This window comes from Triticum aestivum, chromosome 5A, assembly GCF_018294505.1.
Source record: "Triticum aestivum cultivar Chinese Spring chromosome 5A, IWGSC CS RefSeq v2.1, whole genome shotgun sequence".
Lineage (NCBI taxonomy): Eukaryota > Viridiplantae > Streptophyta > Magnoliopsida > Poales > Poaceae > Triticum > Triticum aestivum.
In genome coordinates, this window is record NC_057806.1 from 388,099,224 (window position 1) to 388,119,907 (window position 20,684).

At 44.7% G+C, this 20,684-nt stretch overlaps 2 protein-coding genes across 4 annotated transcripts; one reads left to right on the plus strand and one right to left on the minus strand.

Annotated features, from left to right (window-relative positions):
- Positions 1–1,891: 1,891 nt before the first annotated feature.
- LOC123103527 (probable LRR receptor-like serine/threonine-protein kinase At1g07650) lies at positions 1,892–11,286 on the plus strand. 3 transcript variants are annotated; one of them, XM_044525142.1, is made up of 24 exons: positions 1,892–2,284; positions 2,781–2,916; positions 3,076–3,147; positions 3,274–3,342; positions 4,164–4,235; positions 4,323–4,394; positions 4,484–4,555; positions 4,639–4,710; positions 4,799–4,870; positions 4,987–5,058; positions 5,135–5,206; positions 5,337–5,408; positions 5,499–5,564; positions 6,064–6,129; positions 6,222–6,260; positions 6,370–6,425; positions 6,789–7,168; positions 7,266–7,461; positions 7,657–7,821; positions 8,379–8,497; positions 8,587–8,797; positions 8,885–9,119; positions 9,767–9,917; positions 10,695–11,286. In XM_044525142.1, the coding sequence occupies exons 1-24, from the start codon at positions 2,149–2,151 to the stop codon at positions 11,055–11,057; spliced, it is 3,036 nt and encodes a 1,011-aa protein (XP_044381077.1). In that variant the 5' UTR covers positions 1,892–2,148; the 3' UTR covers positions 11,058–11,286. The 3 variants fall into 3 exon arrangements, with proteins under 3 accessions (XP_044381077.1, XP_044381078.1, XP_044381079.1); XM_044525143.1 differs by lacking the exon at positions 6,222–6,260; XM_044525144.1 differs by lacking the exon at positions 1,892–2,284 and having other exon boundaries at positions 2,776–2,916; positions 4,156–4,235.
- Positions 11,287–11,517: 231 nt separating this feature from the next.
- On the minus strand, positions 11,518–13,825 carry LOC123103528 (probable NADH kinase). The gene is made up of 5 exons (XM_044525145.1): positions 13,445–13,825; positions 12,534–12,779; positions 12,290–12,370; positions 11,991–12,142; positions 11,518–11,918 (listed from the first exon to the last, which is right to left on the minus strand). The coding sequence occupies exons 1-5, from the start codon at positions 13,823–13,825 to the stop codon at positions 11,543–11,545; spliced, it is 1,236 nt and encodes a 411-aa protein (XP_044381080.1). The 3' UTR covers positions 11,518–11,542.
- Positions 13,826–20,684: the final 6,859 nt, after the last annotated feature.

Sequence of the window (20,684 nt, forward strand, 5' to 3'; positions counted from 1 at the left end):
GCCCGGTGATCTCACTGATGAGTACGTCTGTATGAGCGAGTCTACGTGCCTAGAGTCCATGTACAGGTTCTGTAAGGTTGTGATTGCAGTGTTTGGCCCTGAATACTTGAGAGAGCCGACTGCTAAAGATACAACCCGCTTGTTGGCGATCAATGCCAACAAGGGCATCCTAGGGATGCTTGACAGTATAGACTGCATGCACTGGGAGTGGAAGAACTGCCCTTCTGCCTGGCAAGGGCAGTATAGGGGCCATGTCAGGGTTTGCACTTTCATACTTGAGGCCGTGGCCTCACAAGATCTCTGGATCTGACACTTTTTCTTTGGCATGGCCGGATCGCACAATGATATCAACGTGCTTCAACGTTGGCCGGTGTTTGCAAGGCTTGCCCAAGCCAATAGCCCGCCGGTGAATGTTAACATCAACGGTTACAACTACAACAAAGGATACTACCTAGCTGACGGTATCTATCCTCAGTGAACCACTACTGTGAAGACAATCTCCAACCCTATCGAAGAGACGAGGAAAAGATTCGTCCAAGAGCAAGAGGGTGCTAGGAAGGATGTCGAGCGTGCCTTTGGTGTTCTGCAATCTCGATGGGGTATTGTTCGGTATTCTGGTAGAACTTTGAGCACCAAGAAGTTGTGGGAGGTGATGACTGCTTGTGTGATCATGCACAATATGGTCGTAGAAGATGGGCGTCCAGAACGTATTTACGATCAAGGGTTTCAGTTTCAGGATGACAATGTTGTGCCTGAGCATGGAGGAGGAGCGGCAACGTTTGCACAGTTCATCCAATTTCATCATCAAATGCGTGATTCAGAAACTCACATTTAGCCGCAAGATGATTTGGTTGAATATATGTGGGCTCATGTTGAAACCAATAGATATATCTTTTTTTAAATGTATTTGAAACAATTTAATTTTTACTCGGTTTTGTAAACTATATTTATTTGGGTTGTGAAACTATGATATATTTGGTTGATTGTGAAACTATACAAAATGTGTGTATATTTGTTGAGAAACGACAGCAAGCCGGCCACGCGGGCTAATATGGGTCAGCGCGTTGAGTGCACTGCCGACCCAAATTAAAAACAGGGCGGCAAAAATATGGGTTACCAATTCAAGTTGCCAAAAAAAAGTTGCCATCGTGGTAAGTTTGTGTGGCGAGGTGATTTTCCCTCCAAAAATAAAAGATGGTGAGGCGATTGTGTAGATGGTGGTCATGGGCATGTCTTGCACATGCGGACCCAGTGTTGACCAAGATGGTCAGAGGCTGACTTGGACCAGGGCGAGCCGCCAGGCTGGAGAAGAGGTATTACTACTACAACATTACACGGGCGATGGAGACGGCAACAACGGCGACGGCCCATGTCGACCTCGATGCTGAATGCCTTTTTTTATTTGCATCGCAGGGGGTTGGGGGACCTTGATAAATGCTGCGCGAGAAAAACATGCCAGATCTGATGCTCCAAGACAAAGACGCCCATGAGGCCGGGCAGCAGCTCTGGGGTAAAATCCATAACTATTTACACGAGAATCTCTTCCATGTGAACCAGAAACAGTTCTCTGAACTCATTCCCATAGGCAGGTAACATGATTAAAAAGTTTCAGGGCAATATATTAGGGGAAAAAAAGAGAGGCCAGAATTAGAAACGACCCAAAGAAGAGCAAGCAAGAGAATAAAACTCCAGCCCGCCCAACAACGACACAGCGTCGTATACGGCAAAAAACAGTACTGGGACGACGCGGGCCTTCTATTTTTGCGAGTTTTCACAGCTCGCGGCCGACCCAGGTCCACGTTCTGCGCAGGGCACGGGACGGCAGTACCAAAACAAGTGCAACTGTGCGTACTCGCGGAGCAATGCGGGCACAGTCTGAGGGCCTGAACCATGCCGGAGAAAATCAGAAAAGTTAAGACGCACTGCGCCCCTGGGAGAAGAGAGGGAAAAGTAAAGACGCACTGCACTCGCTCGGAAAATTGGAAAGATCCTGGACGGACTTGGACTGCTTCCTTTTTGCATAGAAAGCCAAGTCACTCCACTCATCCTCTCCCGAGAGTCTGAGACGGACCTCGCCACTGCCATTGCGCTCCACTTGGACTAGGAACATCAGCTGGCGTGGTTGGACCTTGGAGCTGGAGGAGAGAGATGGGGGCGCGGAGGATGCCATGCGCATGCGGCTGGAGACTGCTCTTCTTCCTTGGGCTGCTTGCCGAGGTCCATGGCTCTTCGTCTCCAGGGGTTGATGCCCTCCCTCCTACCTCTAGGCTCTTCCCTGCTGAAGGTACGTGTGCTCAGCACCTGCAAATGCATTGCTCCATCTCTGCCATCGGGCGATTCCCCTCCCCTCTCCTCCGCGTTCGGCTCGCTGGTTTAGAAAGAGAGATGACTGTGATAAGCAGAGCATGTCTTTTGCTTCCCAGGCTTAATTTGCCTGCTCTTTTCTCCTCATCCTTCCCTTTTTTCGTCCCTTTGCTTCTCCCATTTTGGTCTTCTTTGCTTGGGACTGTTAGATGAGTTCTGCAAAAAGAACGAATCACTGCCTCACTTTAGTTCAAGAATACATGCAAAAAAATCTCTAAACAACAGAGGAAGATCGAGAATCTTGGATATCTTTTCTTCCAAAGGAATGCAAACCCTGTAGCAACAAGTACTGTAGGCTACTGCTTTGCTGTGTGCTTCCTTCCTCCGCGTACAAGTGGATGTAAATGTAATGGAGAAGAAGGATGTGCTCAAGCCGTGTTCATGATTCTTTTCTTTCCTTTTTGCAATTCTTGCAGTGCGCACTCTTCGCCGGATCGCGGTGAATATGGGAATATCGCATTGGAACTTCTCCGCCAATCCGTGTGGCTCCGGCGGCGGCTTGGAGTGTGACTGCTCCTTCGACAACAATACCATGTGCCATGCCACTGAGATGTATGTATGCATGCATGACTCCTTGGCGCTTCTCACCTTCTTGTAAAACATTAGGGGATACCTGTAAAATTGATCTTACTAGACTAGAACTGAGCAGATCATGCTGACATATTTCTGTGCTCTAACATACCTTTTGCGCTGTTCCGAACATCTTCGCAGATTCCTCAGGGGCCAGAACTTCACCGGCCAGCTCCCACCAGATTTTGCTGATCTCCCTAATCTCCTCCAGCTGTAAGTACTAAACAGCCAGTCAAACTAATCCAAGCCTTGTCAAAAAAATTCAGTCTAAGCCATAAACTTATTAAGGTGTTTCTCAAGAGAATAATAACACCATGATTCCATATTACAATGTTGCAGAGACCTAAGCAGGAGCTTGTTCCATGGCACGGTGCCTGACCGGTGGGCCCGGATGAAGTTGCAAGGACTGTGAGTGGCCTCGCCCTTCACCTTACCCATTGTTATCTTTGAGTGAGTAGTACAGCAAAATGTAGCATGTGGAGCTATTTTGGACTATCCAAGAAAAATATGCCACTAGAAATGTTTACATTTTGGGTGGAACTGGTGAAGGCACGGTCCCCATCTTATCTATGGAGCGTGACTGGAATGTCGGCATGCAAAGCATCTCAGATGCCAACAAATTAGGCTACTCCCAAGCACGGTTTTCAAAATGCCAGGCATCTTTTGTGCAGTGCTCTACCAACCTTTTTAGCAGTGCAGAATATAGTCTAGGATGAATCCATGAAGAATAAAATCAAGCAATAAGCAGCATTTTCATCGCCGCCGTCTTGTCGATGCGTTAAAATTGCTAGTCTTCTAACCAGGCCATAGGGGAGATGAGATCCATGACGATGCCCTTAATTTCATTTACGAGACCTGGTTTAGTATAGCACGGAAATCATTCCCTAAAAGTATATTAAGAAAGCTTGTTTAGTCATAAACGACAAGTAAACAAGGGAACAGAGAAAAATCATCAATTATATGCATGCCTTATGTTTGGAAAGAAGATTGATAAACTAGTCCATATTAACAAGATTATGTTTTACATCAACGGAAAAACTAAACTGGACAAGCATGCAATAATGTGAAATACATTTTTATAAATCAAATTTCTACTTGTTCCCTATGATTAGAATTTCAATTATTTCCGCGTGTTAAGCCACAAAATTTTGCATAATTATAAGAAACGGAAAGCCGTAAAACAGAATTATGCAGCATGTCATTCATCTGTTCATGCCAAAGTCCTGCAGGTCACTAATGGGAAACAGATTGTCAGGGCCTTTTCCCATGGCTCTTACGAGAATCACAACCTTGACTAACCTGTAAGCAAGAAATTTGGTGAAAACAACTTCGATTCTCTACTTTTGAGTTCTCTTTTCTAACTACAATCTGAAAATTATAATCCGAAGGAGCATTGAAGCAAATGAGTTCCGTGGGCAAATCCCAGCTGAAATTGGGCATCTCACGCAACTGGAGAAGCTGTGAGTATTTTGCTTTGTACAGCAGGCAAGAGTTGCTGGTATTTGGTGAACATAGTTCCTTATGGCCTAACCTATATATCTTCGCTCAGGATAATATCAACCAACGAGTTCACTGGACCCCTGCCGGCTGCTCTTTCCTTGCTGACCAATTTGACCGACTTGTAAGGATACTAAGATCTTTGTTTTTCCCTGTTGCCTACTACAGACTCATTTTGTAATGTTCAGCTATTGAATCTCCTAACAGAAGGATTTCTGGAAACAATTTATCTGGGAGAGTTCCTGATTTCTTGGCTAAACTGACAAAGCTTGGAAAACTGTAAGTTGGAAAGATCATGACAGAACAGATTGGAAATCCACAGATACCCAAGTATGTTATTTATTAAAGGGGATTTCTCATGATGCAGGCAAATCGAAGGATCTTTGCTGGAAGGGCCTATTCCCCCGGGCTTATCCAAATTGACAAACCTTTCTGATCTGTACGATGACAAATGTTTGAGATTTTCGTAATTCCAGCTGCACCATGCAATTTATTTATTGGGTAGAAGTGTTAAACTAAAGCAGAAATTTCTTGTTGCATTTTTCTGTTAACCAGGAGAATTAGTGATCTGAGAGGCAGTGGATCAGTTTTCCCGGATCTAAGAGGAATGCAATCGATGAAAGCATTGTAAGTTCAAATCTGCTGAGTTTCCAGGCTTTTTGTACATAGGTTCTCATATACATATGAATTTTTGTATATGTAGGGTCCTTAGGAATTGTTCAATCAGCGGAGGAATCCCTTCTTACATATGGAGCATGGAAAATCTCACGCATCTGTAAGTTCATCACGTTGGTTCCATGTATAGACTATAGATCAATGCAGCGTGTTGGGGGTACACATAAAATATGTCAGCACTAAATGTACTCGTTGTTGACATGTTTTTATCATCAATGTTCTCTATGCAGGGATCTGAGCTTTAATGAACTGACCGGAAAAGTAACAGATTCGTTCACTAATAGGGGAACCGTAGATTACATGTAAGTTGGTATTTACAATAAATTGAACTGGGCATGCTATTTTATTTGGGCTACTTTCCTGAATGCACCTCAACAAAAACAATCTTGCAGATATCTAACTGGAAATTCACTCACTGGGAACATACCTGATTGGCTATTGCGAAGCAACAGCATTGTGTAAGTTCATGCGTACATGCACACTCTAAATATGCATCGCTCTTAGATGCTAATACTTGCAGATATCCATGAAATTCTATCACATATTTTCCTTTTCCTGAATCTTCTAAAAGCTGTCATAAAAGTTCAGAACGTAAGAGTTAACATCTCTAAGATATAAAGTATTATTAGGTGTTGATGCCCAATTCATTCATGACGGGAAAAAACCTATAAGATGTTTTTCTTGATCACAAGCAACCGCAGTTAGCATTTCCTTAGAAATTATTTAGACGTGCCTCTATCTGCTCCGTCGGCTAAACAGGCATGCCTCTATCTGCTCTGTCTGTTAAATAATTCTGTTGGCTGCATAACAAAATAGCTATGCCCATACATGAATCTTAAAGCTTAAGAGAATGTAATATGACTGCTAGTGCTATGATTGAATCTGTAACAGTCTGAACTCAGAAAATGTATTTCTTACTTGATATAATTAAATTTACCATTAAACTATCAAATGCAGGGACCTCTCTTTTAATAATTTCACGATTGGGAGCTCAGGTCGTCCTACTCAATGTCAAGGGAGCGCGTAAGAAATCTGTATCAGAATTTCTGAGTTTTTTCCCGTCACAACACTTGTGGAGATAATTAAATAGTTCCATGTGACTCTTCAATTTGCAGCAATCTAGTGGAGAGTTATTCACCTGAAATGAACAGTTTGTAAGATTATTTATCATGTTGCTTCAAAAGACTAAAGAACTTTCGACCAACAGACCAATCCAGACATAATAACATCTTTTACTCTGGGTGATTCTACCTTTTTGTGCAGAAATAATGTCCAGCCATGCTTGAAGAAGAACTTCCCATGTGCTTCGAATGGACAATGTGAGTTGATGCCCAGTATTTATTTTTCCGCAGTTGCTTCTGACCACCAACGAATGGGAAGAACAAACAGATGTTTGTTGACGCTTTTCATACCGGCGCTCATGATTGTGAAAAACAAGACTAACTTTACCAATGAATCAGAATAAGTTACAAATCGCTATTACTAGATTGTAAAATTATCAGGATAAACTCTAAAGAAACACAAGCAACAAGATAACTCACAAGGATGTAATTAGATCCTATGCAAAAGTTCATTGGTGTTAAGCACATAAGCCAAAACACTAAAAAAAAATCTGTAACACAGAAGCCAAACAGAGATGACCATTGAAGCTGTATGTAATACTGTTCTACGCATTTTCACAGACAGATCGTCCTTGCATATCAATTGTGGAGACAAAGAAGCAATTGTCAATGGCGTAAAATATGAAGGTGACACCACACCAAAAGGTGCTTCCATGTTGTATGTAAGCCCAGACTCAAACTGGGCATTCAGCAGCACTGGGAACTTCATGGACGACAACATCAATGATGACAACTACATTGCGTCAAGCACATCAAAACTGACCATGCCCAACTCCAAGCTGTATGCAAAAGCGCGCCTTTCTCCTCTTTCGCTCACATATTATGGGCTTTGTATGCATAATGGGAGCTACACAGTTAAACTCCATTTTGCCGAAATTATATTCACCAATGACAGCACATACCGCAGCCTTGGCAAAAGAAAATTCAATGTGTTCATACAGGTATGAGCAGATAGGCAGATATTCGATCTTTTACATTTTAATAATAGCTGTATCTTGTTAGCTCCTGCGATAGTAACAAGATATTGTATGGTCTCAGGGAAGAATGGTGCTAGAGGATTTTGATATTGAGCAATCTGCTGGTGGGGCTGGAAAGCTAGTCATCAAGACTTTCACAGCATATGTCACAAATCATACACTGAAGATTCAATTCTATTGGGCAGGAAGAGGGACAACAGGCATTCCATATAGAGGATTTTATGGCCCTCTAATATCTGCAATATCAGTAACTCCAAGTATGTCATTTTTTAACACATTATTTCTGAATTTTGCATAATGTGCTCCCTTAATCACTGTGGGCAAGGGTACAGCATTTAACAAGGAACAGCACATGACGGCATCCTCTGACTTCTTGCATTACAATTTTTCAAGGAGAAATACTCTATTCTTTAATGATCTGGTGATTTTGGTTTATGTGTGTTCATACTCAGACTTCCAGATTCCTTTGGCTGTTGAACCTCCCCAAACTGGGAGTAGAACGAAAATTTCAAGGACATCTAAAGCTTTGCTGATTGGAGGCCCAATTATTGCGATATTCACTGCTCTTGTTGTTGGTATCTGGATTAAGCGACGACGGAAGAACTTGGTGAATCAAGGTGCTATAAATATATTTGAATCAACCTTTTTCTATTTATATACCCAATGATAAGAAGGACAGGCCTGGCACAGTGGTGAAGTTCTCCCCACCTGTGCCAAGAGGTCTTGGGTTCGACGCAGCCTCTCTGCATTGCACTGTGTAGGGGTAAGGCTTGCCTCGTATAATCCTTTCCCAGACCCCACCTGGTGTGGGAGCTTCCAGCACTGGGTCTGTTCTTTATACCTTCAATGAGAAACTAGTGCCTATCTTTCACTTTGCTTCACCATTCATACGCACCATCTACAGCATCTCTCTACTTTCCACTTCTCAGCAGAACAAGCAATAGCAAGATGACTACTACTCCCTCCGTCCCAAAATAAGTGTCTCGACTTTGTACTAACTTTATCCGCCCCAAATAAGTGTCTTAACTTTAGTACGACTTTGTACTGAAGTTATTACAAAGTTGAGACACTTATTTTGGGACAGAGGGAGTATATAACAATATAAAACTAGTGGAGATCATAATCTAAAACTATACATTCTGAACATTTCTGACCATATGGTAACTTTTATTAGATCTCCGGGCACTTGACCTCCAAATTGGCTCATTTACCTTGAGACAAATCAAAGCAGCAACGAGAAACTTTGATCCAGCCAACAAGATTGGCGAAGGTGGTTTTGGTTCGGTTTACAAGGTCAGTGTTCGCTCTCTCCCATGCTTAAATTCTACAAACCCAAGTTAAACTACACGATTCTTATAACAAAACATTGTTTGTGCTAGCAGGGTTTGTTGTCCGATGGCACCATTATTGCTGTCAAACAGCTATCATCAAAGTCCAAGCAAGGGAATCGTGAATTTGTGAATGAGATTGGCATGATATCTGCACTCCAGCATCCAAACCTTGTCAGGCTGTATGGCTGTTGTACAGAAGGAAACCAGCTCTTGCTAGTTTACGAGTACATGGAAAATAATTGCCTTGCACGTGCTCTCTTTGGTAATCCTACTTCCTATATTTCTTGGTGCTCCCCCTAACTAGTGTTGCATGTTAGAACTCATGAATAATTTGTATTGTGCGATCCAGTTGAAGAATATAGACTGGCATTGGATTGGCCAACGAGACGTAAGATTTGCCTGGGAATAGCAAGGGGTCTGGCATATCTGCATGAGGAGTCTGCAATAAGGATTGTGCACCGAGATATCAAGGCTAGCAATATACTGCTTGACAAAGATTTGGATGCTAAGATCTCAGATTTTGGTCTAGCAAAGCTTAATGAAGATGGTCACACCCACATAAGCACAAAAGTAGCTGGAACAATGTAAGTACTTTCAATTACATACTTTTTTTCCAAAATGCAAAATTCTATCCACACATTCCCATTTGATATATATAACAAAACGATAAGAAGATAAAGCAGTTAAAAGTAAACTAATAGTGAAGTGATGAACAATACTTCCTCCGGCTCTATATACATGGTGTCCTCGTTTTTGTGATTTAACTTTGACCATAATTTGGCCAATTAATACATTAGGAACTTTTTTCGAATATGAATTCAATGATATAATTTTTATGGCACATAACCAACGTTTCGTTGGTCAAATTGATGGTCAAGGTTGAATCTCGAAATATGTGGGCATCATATAAACAGGGACGGAGGGAGTATAACATTTACCTCTGGCAAACATACAGAACATCCATAGAAATAAAAGTTAACATCAGGTAAGCTGGTCAGAAACCCGCATAAATGTAGGACCTGTTGGCTGTCCTGCATGCATACATAAATGACAAAAAAATGCAATCAACTCTGGATTAACATTTTCCATGCAATGGGATGCTTAAAAGGTAGTATTCTTAATTTTTCATTCAAACAACTATTGATGGATATTACTTTTCGGCATATCTTTCTAAATAATTCCATTTACCTGCACAGTTTACAGCTGATTGATTATTTTATCATTCTTGCAGTGGATACATGGCTCCTGAGTATGCAATGCGTGGTTATTTGACAGACAAAGCTGATGTTTACAGTTTTGGGGTTGTTGCTTTGGAAATCGTGAGTGGAAAAAGCAACACAAACTACAGGCCAAAGGAAGATTTTGTTTATCTTCTCGATTGGGTAACTTCTAAACCTTCGTCCCCCTTTCGCAATAATATGGACCATACTGAATAGACTCATATATGTTCACCTCACATCCAGAGCAATTAATAAGTGCCTCCGACAAATATTTGTGCAAACAAAAAACAGTTAGACACACTGTCAGCGTAATAGGGCATAAATCATAGTTTTATTTAACATGTGTAATATAAACTTACTACTTGAACGGTAACATGGCTCTTAGCCTTCTGTCCCTTACAACCAAACCTCTCCTGGACACATACAAAATCTGCCCAAATTTCTGTTAGATATGGATGAATTTGATCTAACCTCTAATTTAGAACTCTGGTAAATAATTTGGTCACCATGTAGAGGCATGGATGCTAGTTGACAACATCAGATTATGGAAATTTTTATGCTTTCAGAATCAGTTCGCGTTAATATAGTACTCCCTCCGTCTGGAAATACTTGTCATCAAAATGAATAAAAGGGGATGTATCTAGATGTATTTTAGTTCTAGATACAACCCTTTTTGTCCATTTTGATGACGAGTATTTTCGGATGGAGGGAGTAGAATTGAAATCACAAATTGTTAAAACTCATGATCTTTGCCTCTAGGGAAACAAATTAAGAATGTCATTTGAGAAAATAGTTGAAGGAAACTGTATAATTTTCATGTAGGGGGGTGCGCTGTAGTGAAACAAAATGCTAAACTCTGACAGTTCATGCTTTATTCTCGCATACATACCTTGAACGCTGTAAGGAAGAGGCTAATTGCGTCTCTTAAATGTGTTCCAGGCTTGTGTTTTACATGAGAGAGGAACTCTCCTGGAGCTGGTAGATCCAGACTTAGGATCCAATTACTCAACAGAAGAGGCACTCCTCATGCTGAATGTGGCTCTCTTATGCACCAACGCAGCACCGACACTTAGACCAAAGATGTCCAACGCGGTGAGCCTGCTCGAGGGCCATACCCCCCTGCAACCCTTCCTATCAGAACTCAGCCTTGCTGCAAACAGCCTGAGCTCAAGTGGTCTACGCAGAAACTTCTGGGAAAATCCAAGTGAGAGCCAGAGCATAACGGCACAAGTATCATGTAACAACACCAGTGACTCGTCATCTTTAGATGTTGATGGTAGCTTGAGACATTTTGCGACTTAAATGTTAGATGTATTTCAGATCTGTACACCTGTAAGAACCACTAGGGCTAGGCCACTATGTCTATTCTGGCAGTAAAATGTAGCTACTAACATAAAAATGCCTAATTCTACTAAGAATGCAAAGTACTCTCTGCTTCAGAACTGCTGGAAGGATAAGATTATTAAGATTCTGACAAAACACTATCTCTAATCTAAACTCGGACGGTCTAATGTTGCTTTTGCTTCAAAAAGGGTAAACTACAAAATCACCATCTACTATTTCGTTTGATATCGCAAATTAAGTCTATTGTATATAACGATATGTTTATATATTACACCCTCTGTTCATTAGTATAAGACCTTTTGGCAGTTTAATTTGAACTGCCAAAACGTCTTATATTAATGAACAGAGGTAGTAGTTTAAAGTACTCAAGAACTCCACTTGCCTCAAAGATCATGCCAGATCAATAAGCAGTCAAGCATCAGAACAGTGATACCGTTATTTCATTATAAAGATGCCTGCTTTAACAGATATTCTGGTAAAATAACTTTTAAGACTGGAGCATCTGAGGAGATCTCAAGTGTATCCCCATGCTGGATTGGATATGTTACATGAGAACCATCAATATACACAGCACCCTCTTGATTGTACCAAACAACAAGCATATGTTGCTCTTGCTTAACTAATCCATGCAGCAGTGGTTTGTCGGCATCCGTTGGTGAAATGGGCTCCCTTATCATATACTGAAGCTCACGACTTGATATTGGCATCATAAATCCTCCTGCTGATAGCATGGCAGCAGTTGATCCAGTAGCTGTTGCGACCCTGAGACCACTTGATCTAGAATTAATCAAACGTGAGGTCTCCCCATTGCTTCTTTTTCTGAAATGGTAATGCCAGTTAGAATTGATCACAGAAGTCATCAATATTTACAGAAAGGCTCAAAGTCAGTACCTTAATGAGAAGCGCGACACACTTGCCGGACAGGGGTGTGACACCAATATATCATTCAGAGCATAAGTCGGTAGCTGGGATCCATTTAGTTTCACTGATATTCTTGACAGCTCTGAATAGTGTCTACTGCCAGCAAGGGTTGCGTCAAGTATCTGAGAATATGTCATGTTCAAGAGAACAGTAACATTCAAGAAATTCAGTAAATGTTCCGACGCTATAACAGAAAGCAGAGTGGTGTGATTTCTGTAAGAAAATGAATTGAGATCCCCAAGCAAGAAGACTAGGCAACAGCGACATACCTGCTCGAAGTTCCAGGCAGTAGCTGCACAAAGATATCCGGTGCTTCTTCTTGCATCAAATTCCTCAGTTAACTCATCAACCTGCATGGAGTTATAAAACCATACACATACACATCAAGCACATGTATGACCATTAGTCTGCTTAGAAGCGTGCAAAGAAGAACATATGCAAATGTAGTCAACAAGCATTGCTAATGTGATTGGTTTCAATAGATGATTATTGTCAATCATGGAAAGAACTAACCTCATCAGAACAAGTAGGATCCGAATTAACACCTAAAATGGGAATCGAGCTATCCAAAAAATGGCTAGCCCGTAAAAGTGTGCCATCACCACCAACGGTAATAACAAGATCCACATCACGTATTGGATTTGTCAAATGATTTCGCTGCACTGAGATCCAGTCAAGGGGCTTGCGCTGTAGTATACTCTTACAGAGATTGATTGTGTCCTTGTGGACTCTGCATCGATCATCCAGATAACTTAAGATCTGCAGCAAGACATTAAATTGACGATAAGAGGCACGAAACCCTTAATTCATGTCGGTAAAAATGGTTATGCAGCAAGAAAGTGGGAAATGAAACTTGTTAGATTCAGCTAGTTATGCAACTTTTCCCAGTAGTACTAACAGATGTTGATTTGACAAGCAAGATGGCAGATTTCTCAATAACGGACAGTAATTGAGGCTGAGATCCAACTGGAAGTCCACATTGTAGCCTAGCAAGGACTCCTGGTACCCACCAGTTCATACAACACAGCGCCTAGAGTCCTAGTCACTGGCCAGAGCTCATACTCCACACATGTATTTCAACAAACAGCTGGTGTGCTCCGTGCCAGCACATGGAAAGATCAAACCACATGTATTGTAACTAAAATGGAGATGAAAAAACAAACAGCCAGACGCCAAAGACGCTCACAGACAACAATGGATCAGCGCAAGCACGGTCCTTGAAAAAACATCGGTTCACCAGCGCAAGTTCACGATTTCTGAACGACTAGGTGAACTCCACTCCACCACCGATTTATCCCAACGGGCCGCCGGAGCACGGGAACTTGGGAGTCAACGGGGAACCCCCTCGGACGCATCGACAACCATGAACGCCGGCGTAACCAAGGTTTCTCGAAAGGGAGAGGGTGGGCGAGACATGTGCGGACCTTGGGGTTGGCGGCGCGCGGCGGCGGAGGCGGTGGCGGGAAGGTGAGGGAGGAGGCGCCGGAGAGAGGGCGCGGAGGGTAGACATCGAAGGGCTTGAGGTAGAGGAGCACGCGGCGGCGCGCCATTGGAACAGGGGAGAGGACACGGCCACCTCGCTGGTGGCTCGGCTCCCTCCGGAAGGTTTCCGTCCGGACGCTCAGCACTACACGTGTAATAAGGCCAACTTCACCGCACGACCTCAAACGGACGTCCAATTTGTCCAAATTTTGTCCGTTTCGAATGACAATGGATGGCAAAACGAACATACATGTCTGAATAGGGTTGGAGACGCCAAACGCACCAAACGACCTTAAAATGTCCGTCTCAGCCGCACGCCTCATCCGCCCGTGAGCTCGTGCTCTCGCTCTGTCGGTGCAGCCGCCGATGCCAAGCTCGTCTGCCCTCGCGCCCGCTCACTCCTGCCCGCTCGCCGTCGCCACCCTGCTCGCACCCTGCCTGTGTCGCCCAGGCCGAGCCCGCGCCCCACCCGCTCCGCGCTCGCGCCGCGCTGCGGCCGGCAGGCAGGCGCGCTCGCGTCGCGCCCGTCCCGCACCTGCACGCCCCGCGCCCGCACCTGCGATGCGCCGCGCCGCGCCCGCGTTGCGCCGCCCCGCGCGTGCGCTGCCGGCCGGCGCGCGCCCCGCCCCGCCGCCCCCCGCCCGCGCCCCGCTCGCGCTGCGCCGCGGCCTGCCCGCCCAGTGCCCTCGCTCCCGCGTGGCCGCGCTCGCCGACGCGCGCCCCACTCGCCCCGCGCACCTCCTCGCCCCGATCGCCCCGCGCACCTCCTCGCCGACGCGCGCCCCGCTCGCCCCGACCGGCAGCCCCGCGCACCTCCTGCCGACGCGCCCCCCGCTCGCCCCCGCGCCCTCGCACCCCCGCCTGCCGTCGCGCTCCCTGCTCGCCCCCCGAGCCCTCGCGCCCGGCCGGTGCCGCAACCACCAGCGGCCGCGCGCGCTTGCCGGGTGCGGCCTCGCCACGCCCGCTCGCGTCGCCCGCGCGCGCCTCGCCTCGCCCCGCTGCCGTCCTCCCCTGCTCCGGCCGACGCCGCGCCGCTCCGGTCCAAGCGCCAGTGGCTGGCATGCGTACTTGTGCCCTGCTCCGGCGGCGTCGACGAGCTATGCAAGGAACAGTGCAAATGAAGGAGAGAGAGAGGGGATGGGTGGGTGGTTGGGTGGGTCCCTCTGCTTTCAATGACAGGGGGGCAGACCCATGTGCAGACGAACACAGCGGACAGCAGGGACGCAAAAAACGTCCAGCTCGTGTCCGATTTTGCCTCAAAACGAGACCAACTTTGGTCCAGGGATGGGGTGAAACGGACACGAAACGGGCGAAAAAGCAAAATGGGGTCTGCCGCTGGGTCGTCTGGTTTGTCTGTTTTACCCCAAACGGACAGGGGCGGACAGGATAGGGTCACGCGGTGGAGATGGCCTAACGACGCCTGCAGTGGTAGTACGCCTTCAAAGTCTTTTTTTTCAACACAGATCAAAGCATAAGTCCCGTAAAACGGCCCATTCCAGAAAGAAAAATAGAGGGGGCTGGTACATTTCGGCCTTCCTGTCGCATATGTTTAGTTTCCCCTCCCTTCCGATTTGTCATTTTCTCTATCTTTCGCGCTAGTTGGTGGAAGGTACATTTTCGATCCGTGCTTCCCGCCTCCCCCCGCCGCCACCACCGTCGTCGTCGATCTCCTCGGTCCCATGCCTTCTCGCTTCGTCACACCCCCAGTCGACAGAATGAAGCACCCATAGCCACCGCCCATCGATTTGCATGCCTCGCCAACCCCATCGGTGCCGCCTCGACCTTCTGCGCCTCCCGTGGCTGGCTTCCCAGCAGCTGGCATGAAGTGGAAGCGACAGGGTAAACGTCGTCCATGGAGTCTTCCCCACCGTCGTGTGATACTTCTTAAGTTTGCGTTGATTTTTCCTTTGAAGAGGAAAGGATGATGCAGCAAAGTAAAGATGAGTATTTTCCTCAGTTAAGAATCAAGGTATCAATCCAGTAGGAGGCACAAACAAGTCCCTAATATATGCACCTGCACAAACTAACAAACACTTCCACACAACGCGAAAAAGGGGTTGTCAATCCCTTCATGGTCACTTTGCAAAAAGTGAGATCTAATAAAGATAGATATAAAAGATAAGTAAATAATAAAATAAAGTAAATATAAATAAATTACAGCAAAGTATTTTTGGATTTTTAGTTTTATAGATCTGAAAATAATATTATGGAAAATAGACCCGGAGGGCCATAGGTTTTACTAGAGGCTTCTCTCTTGAAGATAACATACGATGGATAAACAAATTATTGTTGAGCAATTGATAGAAAAGCGCAAAGTTATGACGATATCTAAGGCAATGATCATGAATATAGGCATCACGTCCGTGACAAGTAGACCGGCTCCTGCCTGCATCTACTACTATTACTCCACACATCGACCGAATCATACCTGCATCTAGAGTATTAAGTTCATAAGAACAGAGTAACACATTAAGCAAAATGACATGATGTAGAGGGATAAACTCAAGCAATATGATATAAACCTCATCTTTTTATTCTTAATGGCAACAATACAATACGTGCCTCGCTGCCCCTTCTGTCACTGGGAGAGGACACCACAAGATTGAACCCATCATAAAGCACTTCTCCCATTGCAAGAAAAACCAATCTAGTAGGCCAAACCAAATCGATAGATCGAAGAGAATTAATAAGCTATCTCAAGACTCAAATAATATTCATAGATAATATGATCATAAATCCACAATTGATCGGATCTTAACAAATGCACCGCAAAATAAGATTATATCGAATAGATCTCCAAGAACATCGAGGAGAGCATTGTATTAAAGATCAAAGGGAGAGAAGAAACCATCTAGCTACTAGCTATGGACCCTTATGTCTGTGGAAACTAATCACGCTTCATCGGAAGGGCGGCAAGGTTGATGTCGAGGCCCTCCGTGATCGAATTCCCCTCCGGCGGAGTGCCGGAAAAGGCCCCAAGATGGGATCTCACGAGAACAGAAGCTTGCGGTAGCGAAAAAAGTATTTTTTGTGTGACCTCTAGTGTAGGGGGGTATTTGGGAATTTAGTGCTGGAGCTAGGGTTAGAGGAGCCACGGGGGGGGGGGGGGGCACAAGCCCCCTGCCCCCTCTCCGGGCGCGCCCGCGGGGCTTGTGGCCCCCGAGTGGGTCTTCTGCCCTCCTCCCCAAGTCTCGTGGGCTTCTTCTGGTCCAAGAAAAATTATCGTAAAGTTTTATTTCGTTTGGACTCCGTTTGATATTCCTTTTCTGTAAAAGTCAAAAACAAGGAAAAACAGAAACTGGCACTAGGCACTAGGTTAATAGGTTAGTCTAAAAAATAATATAAAATAGTATATTAATGCATATAAAACATCCAAAACAGATAATATAATAGCATGGAACAATAAAAAATTATAGATACGTTAGAGACGTATCATCGCGCCAACTTCTTCTGCCATGCTCCTTCCCGTCTCGGTGGTCGGTTGATACGTCTCCATCGTATCCACTTTTCCAAACTCTTTTGCCCTTATTTTGGACTCTAATTTGCATGATTTGAATGGAACTAACCCAAACTGACGCTGTTTTCAGCAGAATTGCCATAGTGTTATTTTTGTGCAGAAATAAAAGTTCTCGGATTGACCTAAAAATTTACGAAGAATTTTTGTGGAATAAATAAAAATATTGGCGCAAAAAGATACCAGAGGGGGGCCACCCATGGGCCACAAGCCCAGGGGCGCGCCCTCCTGGCTTGTGGGGCCCCTGGAACGCCTCCGACCCTAACTCCAACTCTATAAGTACCTATTCATAGAGAAAAAATTAGAGAGAAGGATTCGCCGCGTTTTATGATACGGAGCTGCCGCCACCTCCTGTTCTTCACAGGGAGGGCTGATCTGGAGTCCGTTTGGGGCTCCGAAGGGTGGAATCCATCGCCATCCACTCGTGCGCGTCGGTCCTAAACAAACGGTTTTTAACCCCTTTTCGCGACGGCATTTGGAACCGTCGCCAAGTGAGTGTGGGCGATAGGGGGTCCTTCCCACACGACCCAGAAACCGCCGGGGATAGGGCCCCTATAGTACTTCTACTCGTTTCTGCTCGCATTGCCATTGCAGTCAGTATTCTGTGGTGCTACATTTACAATGTGTGGCCCATCACAAACGGTTCACTATTATAGAACGTGTATGATGCGCGGCCCATCACAAACGGTTCATCGTTAAGAAGATTAGCTAATCGTCGTCTGAGTGTCGGACAGGATTACGAAGCGTCGGACCGTTGTAACATCGTCGTACACGACAACTATCGCACGCGCTATCCTGTGGTGCAACATTTACGATGCATACTTCATCAAAAACAGTTCATGGTTGCGAATCGTGTACGATAAGGCAACTAACACAAACCTTTAGTTTGCCCGCACCGTTTGTGATATTGTCTGACATCGCACACAGTTTGCAAACGGCAACTGTGTGCATGCTTGCACACGTTTCCTCTCTGTGAACTGTCTCGGATTATGGTGCATATCGCAAACATTTGTGTTTTACCAACCGTGTGTGCCGTAACAACCTGGTGAGCATAATTTCACCCTAATTTAATTGCTGCTTTTCCAAATTGTACCAGATTTGGATTTGGATTTGAATGTGTGATATAGCTTTATTCATATCCATCAGGTTCAAACAACGAATGCATTATTCAATTCATTGGTACATATGTTCAAGAATTACATAAGAACCAAATAAAGAATGATGAACCATAGTTATATACTTGTACTATTAAAGACGATAAAGAAAGATGCAAAATATATTATGGTTGTTGAACAAGGTGAAGCGGAATGCCCATATTGTGCCCTCCTCCATGCAGAAGGCACACACGACTCTAGTCCAACCCCTTGTGATGGCCGACCGCCCAACCTTCACGGTCTTCATGAAAACATCTAGATAATCACCATGTTCTGGTAGAAATACTTTAACCTTTGCATGCCCACCAATCATGTAGTCTGAGAGGTAATCTTGAGTAAACTGCTTTGGCAACCACTGCAAAGGAAAAAGATTCAGACGTTATCATCTAACACAACTCGTTATGGGCAGTAAAAAGAAGGCTGCAGAGTTCTTACTGACCATCCTGCAGTTCGTTGTTGTCTTGGACAAAGTGTAAACAAATAGTTTAATTGCCATCTTTGGACCCATTTTACTAACAATCTTTATCAGCTTCATCACTTGATGCTGGTTCATCGATATCTCATTGCCCCATACACAGAAAGGGTCGAAGTGCGGATCTTTACCAATGACATATGTACCTAAAAGTACCAAGTTAATATTAGAAGCTAAACAGCAATTGCACAATGATGTAGCACAACACTCTTTTATAATATGTCTATATACATATGTATGTGGTAGTCCATTTGAAATCTCTAAAAAGACAAATATTTAGGAACGGATGGAGTATCTTATAGCATCCAATATACTCACATATTAGATAAATTAACATCTTATATTATGGGCCGGAAGGAGTTTAGTGTATTCTTACAAATTATCGACTGATTAACTGTTGCTGTATCCAGGGGTTATAGTTAGTTTCAGCTAGTTCGGGCTCAAATAGCCCTAAAGTATATCTAAACATGAGGGCTAGTTTGAGCTAGTTGCATCTATAACCCACCCAAAAAACTATCCAACCCAAGAGGTGCTAATTGGAGCTAGTTCTCCTAGTGCATTTTTTGTCAATCTAACCCTGACATCCAAACAATTCTTTGGATGGAGTTAGTTCAGGGTTAGTAATGAGCTAGAAACTAACTCTAACCGCTAGCTAAGTTGAGTATCCAAAAAGGGTTGTGTTGTTGTTGTTGCTGCTGCTACTCTTCTACGTATATCTAGACATCATTAGACACTACAAAAAATACACTTCCGTGATGATACGTGTTTGTCACAGTAGGTCGTGTTTTCTGTCATGCATGTACATTCATGACAAATTTATGACAGAATCAAGATAGTCATACCTGTGCTATCATAGAAGTGTTCCATGACATTACCAAAATTATCATCACGGAAGTGTCCACTTCCATGACGATAAATCGCGCGTCACAGAAGTGCTTTCGTCAAGGGTGACCGACACGTGGCATCCACCGTAACGGAACGCCATTAAGCTATCAGGTCGGGTTTTGGATCCGATAACCCATTAATAGCCCCGACCAATGGGGATTTTCCACGTGTAAAATCATCATTGGCTAGAGGAAACACGTGTCAGCTCATCGTTGGGACAGATGTCATCCACTCACTGGACAGAAGGCGCCTATGATACGTCGACACGTGGCACAGCCCAACAGTGGCCCATTCCTGTGAAAAGGCTGGCCCGTTTGACTTGGTCAAAAGCTGGCGGGCTGGCCCATGGAAAGCCTGTTAACGGCCTGTTCGCATATAGCCCATTTACAGCCCACTAACCCAAGGCCCGTTACACCCTTCTGAATTAGGCCCAGTAGCATCATCTGGGCCATCCAATATGATTCCAGCTCGTTTTCACTTCTGGCCCATGTATAGCCCATGACGTCTTTCGGCCCATATGAGGCCCTTTGTAACTCTTGGCCCGTTAGCGGCCCATGCTGAAACTGGCCCGTAATGAACAGTGTATTACTTTACACCCATTAACGGCCCATGGTGAAACTGGCCCATAATGAATAGTGTATCACTTTATACCCATTAACGGCCAGTTATTTCATTGGGCCGTTTCCAGCCCAAGTTAACTTTCGGCCTTCCGAGGGCCCATTTATTCTTGGGCTCATTTGCAGCATTCGGTTACTTACGGCCCGTTGCTGTCATTTTCTGCTTATGGGTCAAATTCAGCCCGTCGTTACAGTCGGCCCGTTCGTGGACCGTTAGTCTGTTGGGCCATTTTCATAGCATCACCAAATACGGACTATTAACGACCCGTTATGGTCAGCCCATAAAACGTACGATTTCCATTAAAGGCCAGTCTACGGCCCATTAAAGGCCCGTACAAGACCCATAAATGAGTCGGTGGCCCATGGATCCTACAAGACGTAGAAGGCCCATGGATCCTACGAGACGTAGAAGACTCATGGACCCTACGAGACGTACAAGGCCCGTGGATCCTACGAGACGTAGAAGGCCCATGGATCCGACAGCCCGTGAAGGGCCATGGTCGGGCGAGTTGGCCCCCGTTTGAACGATATAGCATATTC